The sequence below is a fragment of the Periplaneta americana genome, chromosome 16, assembly GCF_040183065.1.
Source record: "Periplaneta americana isolate PAMFEO1 chromosome 16, P.americana_PAMFEO1_priV1, whole genome shotgun sequence".
Classification (NCBI taxonomy): Eukaryota; Metazoa; Arthropoda; class Insecta; order Blattodea; family Blattidae; genus Periplaneta; species Periplaneta americana.
This window is the reverse complement of record NC_091132.1, coordinates 45533752-45556568: the sequence shown is the minus strand read 5'-3', so window position 1 is coordinate 45556568 and position 22817 is coordinate 45533752. Positions and strand designations below refer to the sequence as shown.

The 22817-nt window shown below is 34.1% G+C and overlaps 1 protein-coding gene across 1 annotated transcript in view; it reads left to right on the top strand.

The window, feature by feature from the left end:
* The window catches only part of LOC138716211 (cuticle protein 7-like), a 28838-nt gene extending 6021 nt beyond the window's left edge, over positions 1 to 22817 (top strand). The window contains exons 2-3 of the mRNA XM_069849046.1: positions 15969 to 16175; positions 20424 to 22817. Of these exons, the coding sequence (XP_069705147.1) occupies positions 15969 to 16175; positions 20424 to 20780 (564 nt within the window). The 3' untranslated portion in view covers positions 20781 to 22817. The remainder of the gene's footprint in view (positions 1 to 15968; positions 16176 to 20423) is intronic.

Genomic DNA, 22817 nt, shown 5'->3' with positions numbered 1-22817 from the left:
GATGTAAAAATTTAATATATATTCAGCAGTGGGGAAGTAAACATTATTAACAGAAAAGATGTATTTGTTGGCAGCGGGCATTGTTTGGATATAGGCATGCTTCTTGCAACTTTTCACACAGCCAAAAACGAAATAATGAAAACACAAATTTGAATAAACATTAATTAAAAGAGATTTAGACACTCACCCTGATGAAGCTCTGTTTATATTTCTGTACATACACTTGAAATTTCTTGTTCGAATCGCTACGATTTTTCCCCCAGCTTTAAACATCTCGATCTCTTTATTGTGACGGTAAACCAGGGTTGCCAGATAAAGGAAATGCAACCATCGTACCAACTTATGAAAAAGTCGAACTTCAGCTAGAACGAGGATCATTTAACCTCTGATCTAAGATTAAATGGTTTATATAATCGGCCCTTAATCTTACTTGGTCACCAAAATAATTTTCAAAGCATATTTATTGTATTCCGTTAAAGCATGTTTCTTTCGTATTAGTCAACGACATACTGAATGAAGAAAAGTTGTCTAAAAAGAAAAGAATTAACCGTTAATTTCATTTTAATTGTAGATCAACACTATAAGTTCCAAAATAATTTTGTCCCTTCAGTAAAATAGTCGTACTACTAAACAATTATACTCGTACGTGTGGCAACCCTGCGGTAAACAATTATAACAATAAGCATAACAATGCAAATCGAACCAGCGTCGAACGTGCCTCGGAAAGAAGCAATTATTGGATTATTTTTAATAAGAAGACAGGGTATGGTGACTGGAAATTCTTATCGGCATAATTTTTGTGTTTTTTTTTTTTTTATTGTATTAGTTGCAGTCTTAAGAATTTTCTTCAGTAGGCTCTTGCTTCTTGTACAGTATATTCTTCATGGAAACAAATATGTCCAGTGAACATTATTACAGCTAAGATACAAAAAAAATATTCATATCATCCTCACCATCTTTTTTCTCTTTAAGAACATAAGAAATTGATCCGAGGAAAAATGGCATTTATGCTAACACCGAGATACTAGATACTAAAAAGACATAAATTACGCAAGAATTAGCACCAATATGTTAAATCTGGCAACACTGACACTCCTCTACACCATCACTTCATTTCTTTGTCAACAATGCTATTTATGCTGGGAGGGAAGATTTGGGTCTTGAAAGTGATTGTATTACTGATGGCAACAATATGAAACTAACACATATTTTGCTTATGCGAATCTTAACTATATCTCCAAAATGCATATTAAGAAATAATGGTCGGTTAGCGCGTCTGACCGTGAAACCAGGTGGCCCGGGTTCGAATCCCGGCCGGGGCAAGTAACCTGGTTGAAGTTTTTCCCGAAGTTTTCCCTCAACACAATACGAGCAAATGCTGGGTAACTTTCGGTGCTGAACTCCAGATTCATTTCACCGGCATTATCACCTTCATTTCATTCAAACACTAAATAACCTGAGATGTTGATACAGCGTCATAAAATAACCCAATTAAAAATTAAAGAAATGGTCGATATTGTTGATATTGTCATGGTCGATATTATTCAAACATACGGTATATCAGTAATCTGATTATGACGCAAGATACCAGGTATGATTTGTTTTTCCCTCGAAATTAGGGTGTGATCTATAATTCTCTCTTGCATTACGCCTATAAATCAAAAGTGAGAAGTTCGAGAGCATTTTCATTGTGACAGAAATGACCATTATCTCTCTGAACAAATATCCAGAAGTTTATTTAAAAAAAAAAATATTCTTTTTAGGACAGTACATAGACATGGCGAGAAAGATTCGCCTTTTACCACTTACTATCTCTTTTAATTTCAAATTATTTTGAAGCCCATAGTAATTTTCTAGGTTTAACAAGAGAATAAGTAACGAGAGCGCCAATAAAATATGAACGTTTTAATAATCAGTAACCTTGAACTAATTTTTATATTTTAACTAGCTGAAAGCACCCGGCGTTGCCCGAGTTGTTCTTTTTGCTTCTTTTTTTTAAATTAAACTGGTTGTACCAAAGAATCAATATATACATATATCATTTAATTTATATTGGAAGATTTTTTACCCCTTGACTTCTGCATGCCTATTTTTTAATAGGACCTGAGAAACTCTATCTCACAAATTCAGAACATATTAGGCCTATATTAATTCTTATTTCATACACAGAATACAGATACAATATAAATTCGCAATAAGTCATTTTTTAAAATAGAGACTAATATTCTGAGAGACGTATACCAGTTTTTTTAATATAAATTAAGAGATTATTTCCACAACGCATAACATACTACATTGGTAACGTGATTATACAGTTAGAATTTCGCAGTAACACATTTTCGGACATGAACAACAATATTTTGAGAGACGTATGATATTATTTTTATTTTTACTATCTGACCTGACAGTGTTATTTTCAGTCGGCTTACGTACATTCACATACTACATTAGCAATATGACAAAAGTATCACTGGATTTCTTTTTGATGTGTGTAAAATCTTTTTTTTCCTACTTCTTTGTACAAAATATAGTTGAGAATGTGAAAAACACGGAGTTTTTAAGTTAATGTCTGCAACTTTGAGCGACTGTCCTTGAGCTTAATTTTAATATGACCATTACAAATGCTAGTCGCACTGAAATTGCTGTTACTTAAAATCGAAACGCATGTTAGTGGGTATCATAAGAATGCGTGGATAAAAACATCTTCTTTCGTTTTGCCAGTTAATATTGTCACTTCTATTACTACGTTCTTAATGAGTTTTTTCACACCAATTCTTGTTTCATTGCATAATTTTGGTGGGTCAGTATTTCACAATAGTACTTTTGGTGATTCAATATTAAGTATTAAATTATATGATAGCAATCCTTGTGGTTTCAAGAATTCAAGAATTCAGTTGGATACAACACAGTCTGCTCACTATGTACAACTGCATTGAGAAATTCATAATACGTTCCTGGGCTGAGTAAAGATATTGCATGAATTATCTAGTTTTAGCTTTCGCGATCTGTAACAACAATGTAATTTAATTTCGTGTTAAAATTTCCAAGGCCTCGTGAATTTGAATACAACAGACAATAATAAAAGAACAATTGACTGTAGAAGATTTTGTATTATAATATTATACATGAAGATTTGATCTATTTATTTTTATATTTTATAATTTTAATTAACTTAACTTCCATTTGCACAATTTTAATGTAGCCTATGTTCTTCTCCTGGTTATGAAGGTTAAATGTGCAAATTTTGGCACATATTGGTCAAAGCGTGTAGATTTGTATAGAGAACATACACACACACACACATATACATACATACATACATACATACATACATACATACATACATACATACATACATACCCACATTCAATTTTATATATTAAGATTATTACTGCACATCAGTGTTGCCATATTTAGCGATAAGTCGCTAAATCTAGGGAATTTTGAATCAGTCTCGGCGACAAATTTTGTAAAATACGATTAGCGACTTTCCTGCTGATTTTTATATTCTTCCACTTTTTCCTTTCTTTTAAGTTAAAACATTCAACTGAAGTCGTGCACTTAGTTTTTAGAAGAGGCACGGGTGCATGACTGAGTCGTCTAATGATCCATACGTGAAAGCCCTGATCTCATATATTTGTGATCAGTGATCAGGGGTGAAAGATGCTCACGGGTTACGTCTCTCTCTCAATGCTACTGCTCCAACACCGATAAACGGTGGCAACTTTGATTGACACGTGACGAATCGCGAGCTCCAGCTAAGTCTTGGTTCTCCCCCGCAACGCGGAGATTTTCCACTCCGAACCGACCCGAGGCAATTGAGTTTTGGAATTTTGTGCCGACAGAACGTGTGAAGCAAATGAGACTGTAGTTTTTGCTGATTTTAATATATTTTAATACAGAAGATTTAAAAAGCGTTAGATTTCACAAAAACAATTATGGTCAAACGCTTGAGTGAAAATTTCCACACTTACAATTTGCCAGAAAGTGCAGTGTATTCACAATCAGCTGTTCCCACACCTTCCACCTCAACATCACAGCCGTCAACAATACAACCAGACTCCGCAGAAGAGGGTGACGACGAGGAAATTATATTTTTCTTCGCATATGTATGTTTCTCTTATTTCTATTTAGTGACATTTATTCTTAATTTTAGCGACATTTCTGGGGATCTTTTAACAAACTTTGGAGAGATTTGGCTACTTTTTGTTGAAAAGTTAGCGAGATTGTAAAGCGATATGTTGGCAACAGTGCTGCACATGTTTAAAAACAGGACATGGGAGATTCATGCACGATGAATAACATTTTCAGAATGACCACCGCGAATGGCAATACAATGATTTAATAGTACATTATGCAACGAGCCTATAATGATAGTAATTAAGACGCAAGTATGTTTGTTTATGAAACGAGCGCAAGCGAGTTTCATAATTTTCATACGAGCGTCTTAATTACCATTATAGGCAAGTTTCATACGACTTTTTATGCTCGACCATATTTCTAACTTGAAATTATTCAGAAATATTCATTTTATTTGTATCTGACAGAAGATCGGAAGTGATCTTGTTCATAGCTCGAAATTGACGTTTCCCTCGTCTTTCGATTGCATATCCGAGAATAATAAAAAACCTGAACTTTAATGAATAGTGGTGTACTTTAATGACATGCATTAAAGGACTGCTACCAGGTGTATAATTACTACATTTCGGCATGGTCGAGCATAAACGTTCTTTAAAATTGTCAATAATTCTCTGGCACGTCATGTAGTCAGATATGGACTCAATGAAGTTCTTCACGTTTCTCTTCAGCTATAGTATAAAGAACTTAAGCCCACATAATTTGAAGTGAAGAAAGGTGGTAAATGACAGAAGGGTTGTAAAGTGTAGAGAAAATTTTTGTTAAGCATATATTATTATTATTATTTCTAATATATGTATAAATATAAATTCTTTAAATTTTAATATAATAGTCGAAGTAAATGGGATTTTCATTGTCCTCACAAGAGCAGTAATTTTAAGTATTAAATTGACTCATAAATGTATAAATCCGACTTGTGTAAGCCTACATATTTCAGTATCATTGCGAAAGTAACATTACGTAGTAGGGATGTCCATAAAAGCGGTAAAAGCACAACGTTCCACATTCATACAAAACAAATCACATCAGCGTAACCAATATGTCACTGTCACAGGATATAATATGTCGTAGAAGATTCTAAAATAAGTACAGTATTTTAAGGTAAATATAAGGATTGGCGGTATTAATTAAATAATTCGAAATAGTCCGGAGTAGAGTTGAAAGAGTAGACAAGCTTCACATTCTTTGTTACTCAGAAGAGAAGCGCGAGATAAAATGGCAAGGGGAAGTACGTTTGTGGTACGAATGCTTACATTATCTGACGCAATAGCGATTCTATTCATTAATAAATGTGCAGATTTCATCAATTGTTGGTCATTGTTCTTGTGCTTAGCAAGTGAAAAGTTAAGCATTTCTATTAATTACAATTGAATCGCACTTTTTAGAAAGGAACTAAGTCAAATTTTGCCATTTTTGTTTTTATTAGCCAAATGATTACTACTTCCAAGACACATTGATTGGAGAAGAAAGGAACTTAGTCAGACCTTTCCATTTGTCTCTAACATCACCGTGATGTTTGTGCTACGGTAAAGAAAAGAAATAAGTCAGGAAGTTAGTGCTTTTCTTCACCGTTTGGACATCGAAAACATGACAACATAGCGTTTGTAACTCTGTTATGGTACATTAATTTTTGGTATATTGTTAGACTTGCGTACGAAACATGTTTATACAGACAACAATACAAACAACCGTACAAAATGGACTCTGAAAAACTCATCAGTAACTTTGATAATATGATGGCCTAAATTTAAAAAAAAAATACCATATCGGAAGAAACTTCAAAGAATTCTCGTGAGAGAAAGGTTCATTTCACACCCTCTATATGAAAGGAATTCACATACACCTCAGAACGTCCTGGCATTGTAGAAGCTCGCCCATACATCAAGAGTTATATAAGCAATAGGTTTCACCTTGGGAGGGGGAATTTACGAGTTTGACACTGAACTAACAAAGGCATATCCAGAAGAAAAAGTTCCCATCAATGCCCAAAAGATTGAAGACATTAAAAAACTAATGAGGTACGTCAGTGATGAAAATACTGAAGCATTTTACGAAGAAATCTTTTCATATTCTACTACACAGGTCCTGGCGCACCATGACTGAGACTCACTAGTCATTTCAGATGTGTTAATTTTTTTATGAAACATGTCCATTTTGAATGAATTTTTTGATTCATAATATTATTTTAAAACTTGTAACATGAAAATTTAATCAAAATACATGTAGATCTGTGTTGAATAAATGTTGTTAACTTAGTCCATTTATTTTGTTCTTTCAAAAACAATTTCCAGTGAAGAAAGGAACTAAGTCTCAAATTTTGAAATTTATGTATACCACTGTAGCACAAAATTTTCTTCAAAAGTCTGTTATCATTAAATTCAATCCCATATTATCTTTATATAATGTAAGTCTTAAATATTTTATTCTTCTGTATGTGCATGGAAAAATGTTCTTATGCTCTCCTGAAAAGTAGCAAATTTTGACTTAGTTCCTTTCTAAAAAGTGCGATTCAATTCGTTCTAGGTTAAGGAATTATAGCTAATCAATAACTACTTTATTATAATAATTAATGTCCTTTACATTGGACGCAAAATAACTTTGAGCTGCCCTATGTTAGAGAAAAGAGAGGGCAAAATTAGGAGAAACAAATATACGATTCTGTAGCGCGGATTTTCATGCGTGTATGTTGAGTTACAGTGTTGCACACAGTTACAGTTACAGTGAGCGGATGTTGTTAATTTCAGCAGTGTGAAGGATTTTTTTTCATACTGATAATGTTATTGTCCCTTTCTCCCGCAAATCCTCTTTCAGGGATCGAAATCGTTATCGTAACGGTCATCAGGCTCGGAGATATTCTGTGACCACTATAATTCATATTTTCTTATTGTCACTTACGTTTTCAGCATGATTAATAATCTGATTATGGAATGATTATATGAGTGATGTTTATCATAATGAGCACCCACAATCACGAAGGTCACAATATTTCCGCTCATCTTCTTCTGAATAACCAAAAAAATAAGTCTGCTGCTTGAATGTCGAAGAGATGTTTGGTAACTTAGCTAAGATCATCTGATGTTTCTTAGAGACTACAGTTCACCCAATCATTTTTGAGACCTGTTGCAGTACGATCGCTTTTGAAGCAATATCTCTCATTATTATTATTATTATTATTATTATTATTATTATTATTATTATTATTATTATTAATACTATTACTATTATTATTATTATTAAAATTTCTTCCATCTCTATAGTTTTCTTCATCCTGTTCGCAACGCCCGTTTTATACTCTCAAACTGGCAAAAACCCTCACTGATTGTGAATTTGCCTCTTTGTTGAACGAACAGTAACATATCTTGTTACTAAAATATGTACAAGTTTTAATGGTATGTAGAAGCGAAAGAAACTGACTAAGCTGTCATTACTTCAGTAGAAAAAGATGAAAACAAAAGAGAGGGAGGGAAATTGTTCTATATTTCACCGGATCTCTCTATTTTTCGGCAAACAGTACGTTTATTAATCAATACTGAGATAGCATACCTACAGAAAATCGGAGCTGATAAGCGTTTATTTAATTTATTCTGAAACATTATTTTTGAACTAATTGTTCGAAAACGGTTTCTCAACAATTTGAAAATATCAATAAGCGATTAGCACACATTCTGAATGCATATGTGCTGCAATGTAAGATACTCCTAGACTCTAAGTTATTTCTTTTCTAGCCTTTTGAAATATCAAACGAATCGTTAAAACGTAATTTTTTGTTGATGTTGAGATATTTTGGGTTTTCAACCGCATGATAGACGTAGAAACGTCCAGAGTTTCGAAATTATAACCAGACTCCTTCATTGGGAAGACAGATAGAAGCTCGGAAACATTTAATGTTCTTGCAGGGTATGAGTTGGAGGGTATCTTCATTTTTTAAATTACGGCAATTTAATCGTCAACAGATTATAGTTTTAATGTAAGTTTTCTTATTAAAATCATAAAGGATATTAATTAAAAACTCAGCTGTCGTTTCCAAGGGCGTACATCTTTTGATTGTGCTTCGTACTTGTAGTTTGTATGGTATGGGCATTATGTAAACGGATAGAAGATACTAGAATACCAAAGACGGTGCACAAAATGGCAAGTTTAAGGAAGGAAAGGAAGAGGTCGACTTATAACTATTTGGAACCTCAACGTTCAACAATCAATTTCGATGACAGATGAAGATGCAGAAGATAGAAAATATGAAGAAATTTAATTAAAGGATTGAATTTCAACGTTGTACATACACAATATTCATGTTATATTTGAAAATGGTCATGTGAAATATATATTTTAAGACGAATGTATCGAGTAATATTTGGTTGGAGAGAAAACTCAGAATAGGGGAGCATTATTAATTAATAAAAAATTGAAGTTTTTAGTAAAAAGGCCTCGTTTAAAGTACAGAGGCTGTTCAGACAATGAGATGATAGGTATAGCATCTCATGGAATCGGTCATTTCCGAAAGGGCTTTATTCCATTACCAGTCATTTCTGAAAGGGCTTTTTTCACTTCTTGCTAAAATCTGTTAAGAATTCTATCATATTCGTCTGGTATTACACATACAATTATTAAGATGTACAGAAGCTTCACAATATTCACAGCACTTTTGAAAAGACCCTATTCTTGGAATAAATCAATTTAATGGAGATCTGATAGCTATTGTAATTTCGGAATAAGAACTTTTAGAAAAAAGTTGATTCAGTTCTTTAGATAGTGTGCGACTATTTACAACAAAGTCTATTAAGTTTAGATGAGTGGTGATATTACCTCTATTTAACGGTTTAAAGTACGAAGGATTTCAGATAGGCCTATATAACATTTCGGAATATGTATGATAAGACTTTCTTGTGTTAAATTCTAACGTACCTTGTTTACACGTTTCGACCTTTTTTTGGGTCATCCTCAGAACTGATCGTTGTTGGCCTTGGTGCCTCTTATTTTGTTTCCTGTGAGGGTGTGTTCGTGTGGTGTAATGTAGAATTAAAGAGTGTGTGTCTTCTGAAATTGAGTTGTGTGTTGAGAATTTCGTCGGGGTGTGTTTTCGTGACTCAAGACCAAGGTCAACAACGACCAGTTCTGAGAATGACCCAAAAAAGGTCGAAATAAGATGTATACATTTAATGAAGTAATAGTTGAATAAAAAGACGAGAAGAACTTGAATATTTTAAAAATTCATTTTGTCCATAAAAATTGCATAGACCACTCCCGGTGTCTTGTGATAATACCGCTGGTAAAACAATTATCTCTAAGCTATAATGTTACGAGTAGATGAAGTATTTCATGTTGGATTCTTGCGTATACTTTTATATTTCAGTCTACGTTACTAGGTCAGTCTTGAAGACATGTATTGTTCTTCATATCCGCCTGTAGGATTTCAGTCTTTTATAATAACATGCAAGACACTTTCCTCTTCGAGTGCACAACTATTAATATCTTCATCCGATCCATAAAACCAACCTACCAGAACGTCTTAAAGTGAACAATGCCACGCTAGGGGAACAATGTAAACTGCCGAGTTCCTCGTTGTGCAAACTTGTGCGTTTCCTAGATATTTCCTGAGAGCAGAGATTCTTAAAGTAAAGTTCGCCTACGTTGAGATTTATAAGGAAAATGGTGGAAATTATAAACTCACTGCAAAAAATCATATCTCCTCTGCTCTACACAGTTTAACATGGCCCGAGACAATAATTTCATTTTCGAAGTTTATGAACATTTGTATAGTTTTAAATAAAATTATATTATTGTTATATTTTATAGCAGTGTTACTCAAACTTTTGGATGATGAGGTCCCTTCCCCCTTTCACTCATATTACTCTAGCGCGGTCCCTTGGTCTAAGGTGTAGAGTAGAATGTAGAACATATTAATGTGAATTTTGGTGTTAATTTAAAAAGAAAAGGATATTATAATGCTTTCATTTAATGCAAATTAGTCATATGTTTAATGTTTTATGCTCGACCATGCTGAAATATAGTAATTATACACCTGGTAGTAGCCCTTTAATGCACCTCATTAAAGTACACCTATTCATTATAATTCAGTTGTTCAGCCAATGAGAAATCATCATTGTACCATTATAAAACCACAAGTATCGATTATTCTCGGATATGCAATCGAAAGACAATTAGCGAAAAGTCACGGAGGCTGGAAATCCAATACTGTCGCAGAAGGTTATGTTCTGTTACTATAATAATTAGCGTTAATTGTAAATAATATTCAAATAAATTCAATTTGTCATCTCGTTTTTCAATTCTAAATCAATTTCCAGGTTATATCAAGCCTAATGTTCATGTTATTCTCTAGATTATATCAAAGTCAATGACATTCGTGCCTCGGAAAAAATCAATACTTTCGCGCCTGCGCATATCTCACAATTCAGGTCAGTTCCGCTCCTCACATAACCATAACATGAATACTTATGAATAATTTCAAGTTAAAAATATGGTCGAGCATAAAAAGTCGTATGAAACTTGCCTATTATGGTAATTAAGACGCTCGTATGAAAATTATGAACCTCGCTTGCGCTCATTTCATAAACAAACATACTCGCGTCTTAATTACTACCATTATAGGCTCGTTGCATAATGTACTATTATAGAACTTGAAAATTATTATTATTATTATTATTATTATTATTATTATTATTATTATTATTACACAACGTAGAACTACACGCATTATATTCTTCGCCTGACATAATTAGGAACATTAAATCCAGACGTTTGAGATGGGCAGGGCATGTAGCACGTATGGGTGAATCCAGAAATGCATATAGAGTGTTAGTTGGGAGACCGGAGGAAAAGATACCTTTGGGGAGGCCGCGACGTAGATGGGAGGAAAATATTAAAATGGATTTGAGGGAGGTGGGATATGATGATGGAGACTGGATTAATCTTGCACAGGATAGGGACCGCTGGCGGGCTTACGTGAGGGCGGCAATGAACCTCCGGGTTTCTTAAAAGCCATAATTAAGTAAGTATTATTATTATTATTATTATTATTATTATTATAGTAATAATAATACTAGTACACAATAATACATTCAATAATAATAATAATAATAATAATAATAATAATAATAATAATAATAATAATAATAATAATGTTCGCGACCTCCCCATAAACTGCTCCATGGATTTCCAGAAGGCCGCGAGTCCCTGGTAAAGAATCAGTGTCTTACAGAATACATTATCAAAGTTGGACGACTTCACTTTTGCTTCTTTTACAGGAGAGGCGAAAAACTAGATCCTTGGAAACCAATGTCACCGTTATACGTATATTTTTAAAACATTCTCATGGGTCATAGAAACATTTTTTCATCCTCAAAATGTGATTAAAATTAATATTCAGGTCGCAATTTAAGTTTAAAATGTGGAGTTGTCAATCTCTGAAACTAAGTCATGAAGTTGTCTGTTTTTGAAACCAAATGAAGCCATATTAAAAGTGGAGTTGTATGTTTTGCAAACCAAACGAAGCCATATTTAAAGTTAAATTGTCTATTTTTGAATCTGAGTCTCTTCTAACTCGGTTTCAAAGCAAATTTACGTAAAACAGTACTTATTCATTCACAAACCGATTATATAAACAATCAGCCATGTTGGATTCGCAATGCGTGATGGGAAAAGGTGTTAAGAATATGGGATTCTAATTGGCTACTGAAGGAATTGTCCTAATTCGAAACCAAGCCACAGTGGAATTGTCTACATTTTGATTCTAAAGCGCACAATTAAGTGCTATTTTCGCTCTGTTCTGTCCGTTTTTTTAATCTAAACAGTTCCAGAATCCCATTCAGCATACAACATTCTATGAGAAACAATCGATATCTAAAAATCGCAAAAAATGGAGTTGTCTAACTTTGATACTATGCACCTCTATTACTGTCTTTGTACATCTGTCATGCATAGTTTGGAGCAGTATAGACCAGAGGTTACCAAAGTGTGGGTGGCACCCTCCCCAGGGGTCATATGAAGAGATGAGGGGTGTTGCGAGATTATTTACAAAATGAAACAAAAACGCCTTACTGAAATACATTTGTGTTCATAAATATAAACATAAACAACGAAGAGTTATTTATTAGTATTGCAATGGGTAATATTAACACTGAGGAAATAAGCTAATTAGGGGATAATATTCTTAATAATTTATTGTGTGTTTTTTCTATATGTTTGTTTTTTTATTGCGTGTGTATATATTTTTTATGTCTTACATTTATATTTATTATTTGAATTATTTATTGCAATTTTAATAAGGGATTGGATACAATATATATGTTCCATTGTGTTTTTTTCTTCCATATCTTACATTTATTTTATTTTTATTATTTTTCTGAAATTTGATATGAAATTATATTAGTTGTAATTGTGATAATTAATGATAACGGTAGTAATAATAACAATTATTATCGTTTTACTATTTTATTATTAGTAGTATTCTTTTGTTTTCTTTGAAAATGCAAACTGTGCATATCCTGGGTAGTTACAAATACTAACATAGCGGGATTCGGACTATTGTTTAAAACGTGAGTTACTAATGTGGAATAATATATGAAACACTTAAGAAATGTTGAATAGTATTTAATGTAAAATTATTACCTTATATCAGAGCTGCATATTATGAGAATATTGCACACTTCATATTACTTTCTGTAATTAATTGTTACATATTTTTTCTTTGCTTTAGTGAGACAAAATCAGTTCTGACATTAGGAATGAATTTACAATAACGCTTTATATATCCATTGCTGACAACTGCAAAAATAAAAATGGTAGTATTCTGATGCTTGTAATAATTATTGGTAAAGGCATGTAGACAACAATGAAACTTAATTTGCTAAAGCCTTAAAATTCCAATATATATTTAACTTCTATTCATTTATTAGGCCTAAATAAAAAAGCTAATTTTTATTGTTCTATCAACACAGAGACAAAGGCATTAGGCCTAATAACGAATTTTGTTAACTCACGTTTTATGAACTGTCGGAAATCGAAAGTACGATTTGGAGCAGTTTGTAATGCTGTAGTCACAATTATAAACAGCACATACACACCCTGACATTTTAACACAGCACTAATTAATAAAACTATTAACTAGCCCAGCAACAATATACATTGCAGTTGATTACAGCTTGTTTCGCGAGTATGTCCACACCGGTAGGTAGGTAGGTAGGTAGCAGCACCGGCGTCGTTCGCACGCAAAACAGCTAGCTATCCGGTATTATTATAGTAGGGGAATTCGGGGGAATATGGGCACTTGGGGAATATGGACACGTGGGGAATATGGGCAATATTACGTTTTCATGTCTAAACTCTTGCAACGAATTATGTTTCTTCGCTAATAACGGTTAGTATAAAGTGAGAGTATCGTAATGGTTGCTGTGGGAAGCGCGCTGTGCAGTATTGTCTCGTAATGTTGTTAAAACAGCCATCTAAAAGTGATTATTGACTTCAAAGTATACTAAAATTTCACAATACTTATTTTAGATATGTTATATGCAATAGATTACACATGAACTTTAGAAAATAGTTAAAATCTAATAGTATACATACAGAATACACATCTTGAACTGCCGTTCTATTGCGTCAGACGTTGTTTTGTGAATAGTTTACGGTAGAGCCAACTGTTGAAAGTGAACCCTACATGTCGGGGTAATATGGGCGCTAATGTTCGGGGAATATGGGCAAGCACTAAACTTCATAAAAATAACTCTTCAATCTTGATTAAAATGGCCTACAAATTATTACAAGAGCGAAAGATGTCATTGCACCCAAAGAACACAAAGTGGTGCATTGCATTTACCCTAAACAAAAGGGAGAAATCATTACCCTTGTGGCCGGCTTCAATGCAGCACTGAATTACTTTCCTCCAAGTATCATTATAAAAGAAATGAGGACGATAATGACTGAAAGAACAGCTGCCTGCTGTCAGTAAGGTGTACTTCAACGAGCAGTCCTTCCACTGATTCAAATGTCTTAGAATCTCCAAACGTCATTCATCGCCAAAGAGTCACATCATCTGCCAAAGACCTTACGCAGTCACCATCACAAATTGCATATACAATATACAATACAGTTCATACAGTTATATTTTCAAGTATTTTAAGTGTTTTTTTTTTCACTTCTTTCAGTTGATTGTGATTCACATCATTAATGCCCATTTTACCCCCACACTCGGGGGAATATGGGCAAAACACATTAACTTACATTTTTCAGTTTTACTTGCATACGTTTAGGAGTAAGCAGTCAGGATTCGTATATAATATAGCTAAATTGTTCAGAAACATATCCCAGCTGTAAAATTAATTATTAGAAAAAAAATCGAGAAATATTGCACCCGAAATAGTACTAAGGTGCCCATATTCCCCCGACTTCCCCGTAATATTGCCCATATTCCCCACGTGTCCATATTCCCCAAGTGCCCATATTCCCCCGAATTCCCCTACTATAATAATATCGGATAGCTAGCTGTTTTGCGTGCGAACGACGCCGGTGCTGCTACCTACCTACCGGTGTGGACATACTCGCGAAACAAGCTGTAATCAACTGCAATGTATATTGTTGCTGGGCTAGTTAATAGTTTTATTAATTAGTGCTGTGTTAAAATGTCAGGGTGTATGTGTGCTGTTTATAATTGTGACTACAGCATTACAAATTGCTCCAAATCGTACTTTCGATTTCCGACAGTTCATAAAACGTGAGTCAACAAAATTCGTTATTAGGCCCAATGCCTTTGTCTCTGTTGATAGAACAATAAAAATTAGCTTTTTTATTTAGGCCTAATAAATGAATAGAAGTTAAAATATATTGGAAATTTTAAGGTTTTAGCAAATTAAGTTTCATTGTTGTCTACATGCCTTTACCAATAATTATTACAAGCATCAGAATACTACCATTTTTATTTTTGCAGTTGTCAGCAATGGATATATAAAGCATTATTGTAAATTCATTCCTAATGTCAGAACTGATTTTGTCTCACTAAAGCAAAGAAAAAATATGTAACAATTAATAATTACAGAAAGTAATATGAACTATGCAATATTCTCATAATATGCAGCTCTGATATAAGGTAATAATTTTACATTAAATACTATTCAACATTTCTTAAGTGTTTCATATATTATTCCACATTAGTAACTCACGTTTTAAACAATAGTCCGAATCCCGCTATGTTAATATTTGTAACTACCCAGGGTATGCACAGTTTGCATTTTCAAAGAAAACAAAAGAATACTACTAATAATAAAATAGTAAAACAATAATAATTGTTATTATTACTACCGTTATCATTAATTATCACAATTATAACTAATATATTTTCATATCAAATTTCAGAAAAATAATAAAAATACAATAAATGTAAGATATAGAAGAAAAAAAAACACAATGGAACATATATATTGTATTCAATCCCCTATTAAAATTGCAATAAATAATTCAAATAATAAATATAAATTTGGTAGTTATAGCACGAATATAGGCTGGTGCGAAGGACCTTGTGTACCTACATGAGTTTGTATAATTATGTATCAATAAATGCACTTCATTCATTCAAAAGTGTTACTACGTATTTTTCATTTGAAAAATCTAAGACCTCGTAAGTAACAGAGAAAGCTAGCCCTGCTCATGCAGACGTAAAGGGATTCTGTCGGCTTATCTTTATTCATAATTGTGGATGCTTACGCCAATGACCGAAGTTGTCAATGTATATCTACAAATACGGTTATAGTTATTTATATCTTTAGTTAATGAATAGCCCACATACAATCGGAGACTAGTACTGAAGAAGATGTCATTTCTTGCAGGCTGTCACGCTCCTTGGAGCCCTGGCCATTGCCGTCCAGGCCGTACCACTGCCAGGCATCGAGGAAAGCTACGGCCATCTGGCCGTTGCGCCCCTTACCCTCTCACACGCTCCAGCTCTTGAGATCTCACACGCACCAGCTCTCCAGATTTCACACGCACCTGTAGCTATTGCGCACGCGCCAGTAATCAAGGAAGTGGAACATCACGTGAGTAACTAGTCTTCCTGTGAACTGGAAATTATATCGATAAACAAAGGATAATCGTATGTTACATCATCATCATCATCATCATCATCATCATCATCATCATCATCATCATCATCACCATCATCATCATCATTTCTTATTTTCCTTTTCTTCCTTTTCTCGTTTTTCCATCCTTCTTGTCTCTTCTATTTTTCTTCCTACTCAGTCCTCAATTTTCTTCTTTTTTCCTTTCATTTCATGTCACTTCCTCTTTCCCCTCTCTTTTTCGCTCTTCTTACTTTTTATTCGTTAGGTTTCCTACCCAATTATAAACAAGCCGATTCATTCCTTCTTATTGCTCGCATTTGACATACAGGAAATCTATTAACGGACAAATTTCAAAATGTTAACTCCAGAGAGAGAATAGAATGTAAGAATAATTATTCGCTTATGATTTATATAGCAATGTAAATTATTAATTTTACAAAGGGTGTTGTCAACACCTGTGGAGTAACGGTTAGCGCGCCTGGCCGCGAAACCAGGTGGCCCGGGTTCGATTCCCGGTCGAGGCAGGTTACCTGGTTGAGGTTTTTTCCGGGGGTTTCCTTCAATCCAATATGAGCAAATTCTGGGTAAATTTCGGTGTTGGGCCCCGGACTCATTTCGCCGGCATTATCACCTTCATCTCATTCAGGCGCTAAATAACCTAGATGTTGATAAAGCGTCGTAAAATAACCTACTAAAATAAAAAAAAAAATACAAAGTGTATTCAGTAACGATGAGGAATGTATAAATTCATAAGTTGGGAAGTTTATGAAGAGGTCCACTGTATTTCTGAAGACGACTCTCACATAAGAGCGGATATAATAACAATAAACAGGCAACAACAAAAGGGTATTATCATAGATCCAACTATACGCGTGGAGAGAGAACTAAACCAAGCTCATCAGGTTGATCATGAAAAGAGAGCCATTTATGAGCATTGTATTCCCTACCTTAGTGACAAGTATAACATCTCACTCTTCAATTGGTCAGTGACAGGTTTATTTTTTGGTGCTCGGAGTTCTTTACGAAAAGTTACATATAATTTTTTAAAACAATTATCAGTACCATCTTTTGAAATTCAAAAAATCATCTCCCAAACTCTTAAAGATTCCCTGCAGATTATACAATTTCATTTATACCACTCAGAAGGTCTTAATTAAGGATATGCTAATTTTAAATAAAATCTTTTATTTATAAGTATAATTTTATAGTCATCTTCTAAGATTTTATTTTATAATTGATAATCAACTATGTTTAATTATTATATTTTATTTTTATAACTACATTCATAATTAATTCATTATATTTTATTTGCTGTTAATTTTCGGATCCTTGTGGTCATCCTTAATTAAGGCCGGACGATTTATTTCTCTCTCTCTTGAATAGTTTCAGCTTAGTAGGAGCCATCTTCAGAACTAGTGAAGCTCTTGCATGTTCCGGTTTCTTCAGTTGTTTTGTTGTGGGATGCGTTTGTGTTGTGCAGTGTGGAGTCAAATAATGTGTGTGTTTTTGAAATTCAGTTGTGTATTGAGGATTTGTTTTGGGTGTGTTATTATGCGTCTGTATATTTCACATTGTTCTAATGTATTTAGTTTCTGATTTTTCGGTTGGATTTGTAGAATTTTCATGTCTGTGTCTATGTTACTGTATACGTGGTTGGCGTGTGTGATATGTTCTGCGTATGTGGAAGTGTTGTGTGATTTGGTTATGGCTGTGATGTGTTCTTTGTAACGTGTTTGAAGTGATCTCCCTGTCTGTCCGATGTAGAAGTTGTTACAGCTATTGCATGTGAATTGCATGTGAGACATTTGGCTAGAATATCACGAACTTATTTTCCTGACAATCAGAATATGTATAGTATGTTTATCTTAACCAATTAACTCCTGTATTCTTTTTATTTTTCCACCTCTACGGCTGGAGCCAGCGCTATTGGTATGAGATTCATCCTTCATTTTCTCACTGTTACTGTTTTCATCATTTGAGAACAGCGGATCTTTCTAGTAAATTTTCATCGTGAGCTTGATTAGTATGTTGAGAAGCTTTATTCAAGGAAAATACGGAACTCAATATGTAACGCCACATTAGCTCTCCATTGTAGAAATATATAATTACCGGGCAAAACTAGAATAACTAGCGACATGAAAATGACAATAGCTTAAGTGTAACAATCGCAAATAAAATGAATACAGTGCATTGACACCCTTACAAAACAATTGATTACATGGATCTTTGTTGACGTGTCGTCGGTAGACACTTCCTAGAAATATAGCCTTCACGATGTCCAGTCTGAATCCGGCTGAGTTTTCGTTGTAAGGTTATATTGAAGATACAATTTTCGTGGCACACTCAACATCTCTACAACACCTGAATGATGCTATTTCCCAAGAAATTGGGACTATTCCATGACATCTCTGCATAATTTTGTGCATGACGTCACAGAAAGAGTGGTGTGTCTTGATTAAGAGATCATCAGAAGTATTCCCAATATTTTGACGCCATTGTTTACTCAAGACAGTCATATTTATATTTTCTTTTATCACGAATATTATACAATTTATAACGCTTTCAAGTTTGATGTTGTAATATATTTCTATTATTTATTCAAGCAAAGGAACAGCCATATAACATATACAATCCGTGTAGATAGAATCATATCAACAATATCAACAACCATGATCAGTGGCGTACGCAGAATTTTGTCAATGGGGGGGGGGGGTCATTATTAAAATTTTGTTTACAATTTACATTATCGGTATTTAAAATTTTGTGTATTATTATTATTATTATTATTATTATTATTATTATTATTATTATTATTGAAATATGAACTGTCAAATGCACGAAATGTTAAACGAAAGTTTCAAAATAAAATCAGATTTCTAACGAACAGGTGAATACTACTCTTAAAATGAGTTTAAGATCGACAATGCACAATATTAAACATTTGGACTGTAAATCTGTCAAAATAACCTTTTCAATATGTTTCACAATAAGATTAAATTTCATATTGTGTCAGCTTCATTTTATTACAAGGTCGGTACTAGGCGGTAGATCTCTCTATAATAAAGATAGAATTATTATAATTCGAACGTGCCGCAACACCAAGCACAGGGATTATATTGAAGAAGGGGTAGAAGGACTATGCCTTATGTCGATGTAGATTTTGTTACTCTATGACAGTGAAGAATTAGAGAAGGGTAAACGATTATGGATAAAAAAATATTCAAATCTAAATATGTAATTTTTTAAGTTAAAGGGGAGGGGTTCAAACCCGGTAACACCCCTTTCCGTACGCCCCTGACCTTGATCACTCTGAATTGTCAACAAACATTACATTCCTCCTTCAAGCGATAAAAAATACAATAAATGAAATACTATCGCAATCTACGAGCAGGCTTAACCTTTCTAGTAGAACGCCTAAAAAATTGTCTACCTTGAAACGTTGCCTTCATAATCGGGCTAAGGAAGAAGTTGTCAACAGAGTAATTGTAATCAGGATAAAGATGAAGTGTGGCTCGTGGATTAAGGGTCGCTGACTCTGAGGACAAGGACATTAACAATGAAGAGGAGACAATGCTTTAATATGGACGTAATGAGGTTTCGTTGAGGCGTTCTAGTAGGAAGATTAAGCCTTCTAATAGACTAATATATCATTGAATTGATTGTAATTCTTAACCGGTGAAGGAGGAATGTAATATTTGATGATGATTCAGACTGGTTCATAGATACTGAAGTAGTTGTGACTGTATCTATAAATTCTCGTCGCCACTGTAACATATTTTCAAGCAAACGAACAGCCATTTAACATATACATTTGTGTATACATATATATATATTCACAACAATAATGTTCATCGCTGTGGAGTAACGGTTAGCGCATCTGACCGTGAAATGAGGGGGCCCAGTTTCAAATTATGGTTTTGTCAAGTTACCTGGTTGAGGTTTTCCGCGTATTTCTTTCAACCCATTAGGAGCAATTGCTGGGTAAATTTCTGCGCTGTACCTTGGACTCATTTTGCTAGCATTATCACTTTCATCTCACTCAGACGCTAGATAACATAGCACTTAATAAAGCTTCGTATAATAACCAATTGAAAAAAGACGTCAACAACTACAAATCTACTCTGAATCATCAACAAACATTACTGAAGCGACTTTTGGATGACGTTATGCATTAACCAAGGAGACAAATTTTAATTAATGTTATAAATTGTTTTGTTGCAGGCCCCCGCTAACTACGAGTTCAAGTACGGAGTAAAGGACACACACACTCATGACATCAAGGAACAGGCTGAGAAGCGTGTAGGCGACAAAGTGGAGGGTTATTACAGCTTGGTTGAACCCGACGGCACCACCCGCACTGTCAAGTATACAGCTGACCACCACAACGGATTCAACGCCGTGGTCTCGAAGTCCGGACACGCAGTACATCCCGCCGCTCCCGTGAAGGTTGCCGTGCCAGTACACAAGGTGGTGGCCGCCCCCGTCATCTCGTATGCTCACGCTCCCCTCATATCTCACGAGGCCCCTGCCCTTAGCCTCGGTAGTTATGGTCATGGAGCTGAATTTAGCTACCACTAAGTACTTGCTACGCCAGTGAATTAAAACCCATCATCACATAATGCACACTTGTGACCGTATAGCTGCCATTTCACAACCTCTTGTATAACTTGGAAGATTAGACCTGAGCGAAACATGCGCAGAGGTGAAGGCACTGTTTCCCTTCCTCCGGACCCTATAGAGATGATGTCATCATGGTCTACTGCGCATGCTAATGTTTGCTAGACCTGAGCCAAACACGCGCAGAAGGGAAGGCACTGCCTCCCTTCCGTCGGCTGCCACAGAGGAGATGACATAATTATGATCTACTGCGCATGCAAATGTTTGGTTCAGGTTTCACCTTCCCAGCTATACTTTACGAATAATATCACGTGTTTATATGCTTTCTCTAACCAGCTGCTCCCTCATTTTTTCTGAACATGCATTATATATTTTTAAAACTTGGGACTAACTCGGAACATACCACATTGTCTATTAAAGACAAAGATAAACTACACTTGACTACGTACAATAAACAACATATCATATAACTGTACAAAATATATTCTACATTTTACTGTATTTACAAGAGTCAAATTTCTCACGGTTTCAATCTGTTAAAAACCTTAAAAATATTTCTTACGCAGCGGCAACTGCTTCTAATATGTGCAGACGCTCAGTACGTTAATTCAGATATTTATTATTCCAAGGTATGAAGATACATTTTTCTCACTCCCACAACAGAAACTTATCAATTTCGTTCTTCTTTTCTTTCTTACAATTGTAAAAGAGATTAATTTTTTCGTGCGCATGTGATTGATTCACTTTTTATTTCTCAAAGATCTTCGCAAGTATTTAACTATTAATATAGGTCTATTTTCTAAAACATCTGTAGACATATTTTGGAGACGCAGAATCTAATTCAATAATAATAATAATAATAATAATAATAATAATAATAATAATAATAATAATAATAATAATAATATTCTGACAAAACTATCTTTCATTATTTTAATGTTGTAAATTGTAGCAAGTATAGTTTTTATTTACGACCCGTCACTGTTATCACGCCACTTTTAAGAGTTTTGTAAATATTATACCACTTAATGTTTTCAGTTAATTTGAAAGTTTAATAATTTTATTATTCTGTCATTTCATTGAAAGCTATGTTAAGTTATAAGTTGCAGCAGGGTTAAAGAAACAAATGACAATAGACTCGACAAACATTGTAGCAAGTACCAAGTTAATTGAACTAGATCAGAGCTGGGCAGCAAGAGCGGATTCTACTCTCTCACGGGGAGCCATATGATTTCTCTTCATCCCCTTTCTTCCCCGCCGAACACCGCGCAGCGATGATTCAGGGACGGATGAATATTAAGCGTCCCCGTTTAGAGTCTAGTTCCGCTCCCGACGCCCAGCCCTGAACTAGATGTTTTAATAAATACAATGTATAGGATATAGGACACTAAAGGTTTTGTGCAATTATATATTGCTTGCAATTCAATCGTTTACTAATATGAGCAACAAATATTTATATCCTCTGTCATGGCAAGTGTACATTATTAAATGGGTCCGGCCAGAACTGTAACTCTAGACATGGACTTCAAGTCAACACTTACGTATATTATCTCACTAGTATTTACTCATCTGTGCTTCAGAATGTTTTAGCATTTGATTCGTACTTTAGAATGCCACTTTCTCATTTATAGGAAAGTGAAATCTATGTTCATTGTTCACACTCCACTCACTACCATTCTGAACATTATACTGTTGATAATTTATTCATATTGTTACATGCCCTTGTATCTATTCTCATGATTAGCATATCCATTTTGCAGTCATAATAACGTATTTATTGTTATCTTCATCTTCTGTACGTATTGTTTGTATTTAAACTTAGCACTATCTTCATCTAGTTTTCTTTTGTGGTCATTTGAATAGGATTTACAATCACCTTGCATGTAGGATTCATAATGGGGACATTTGAAACATATCTATTGTTATTCAGTAATGTAGTGTACCATTTTAAGACTGAAGATCAAACTTATATTATGATAATAAATGTATCCGATGTAA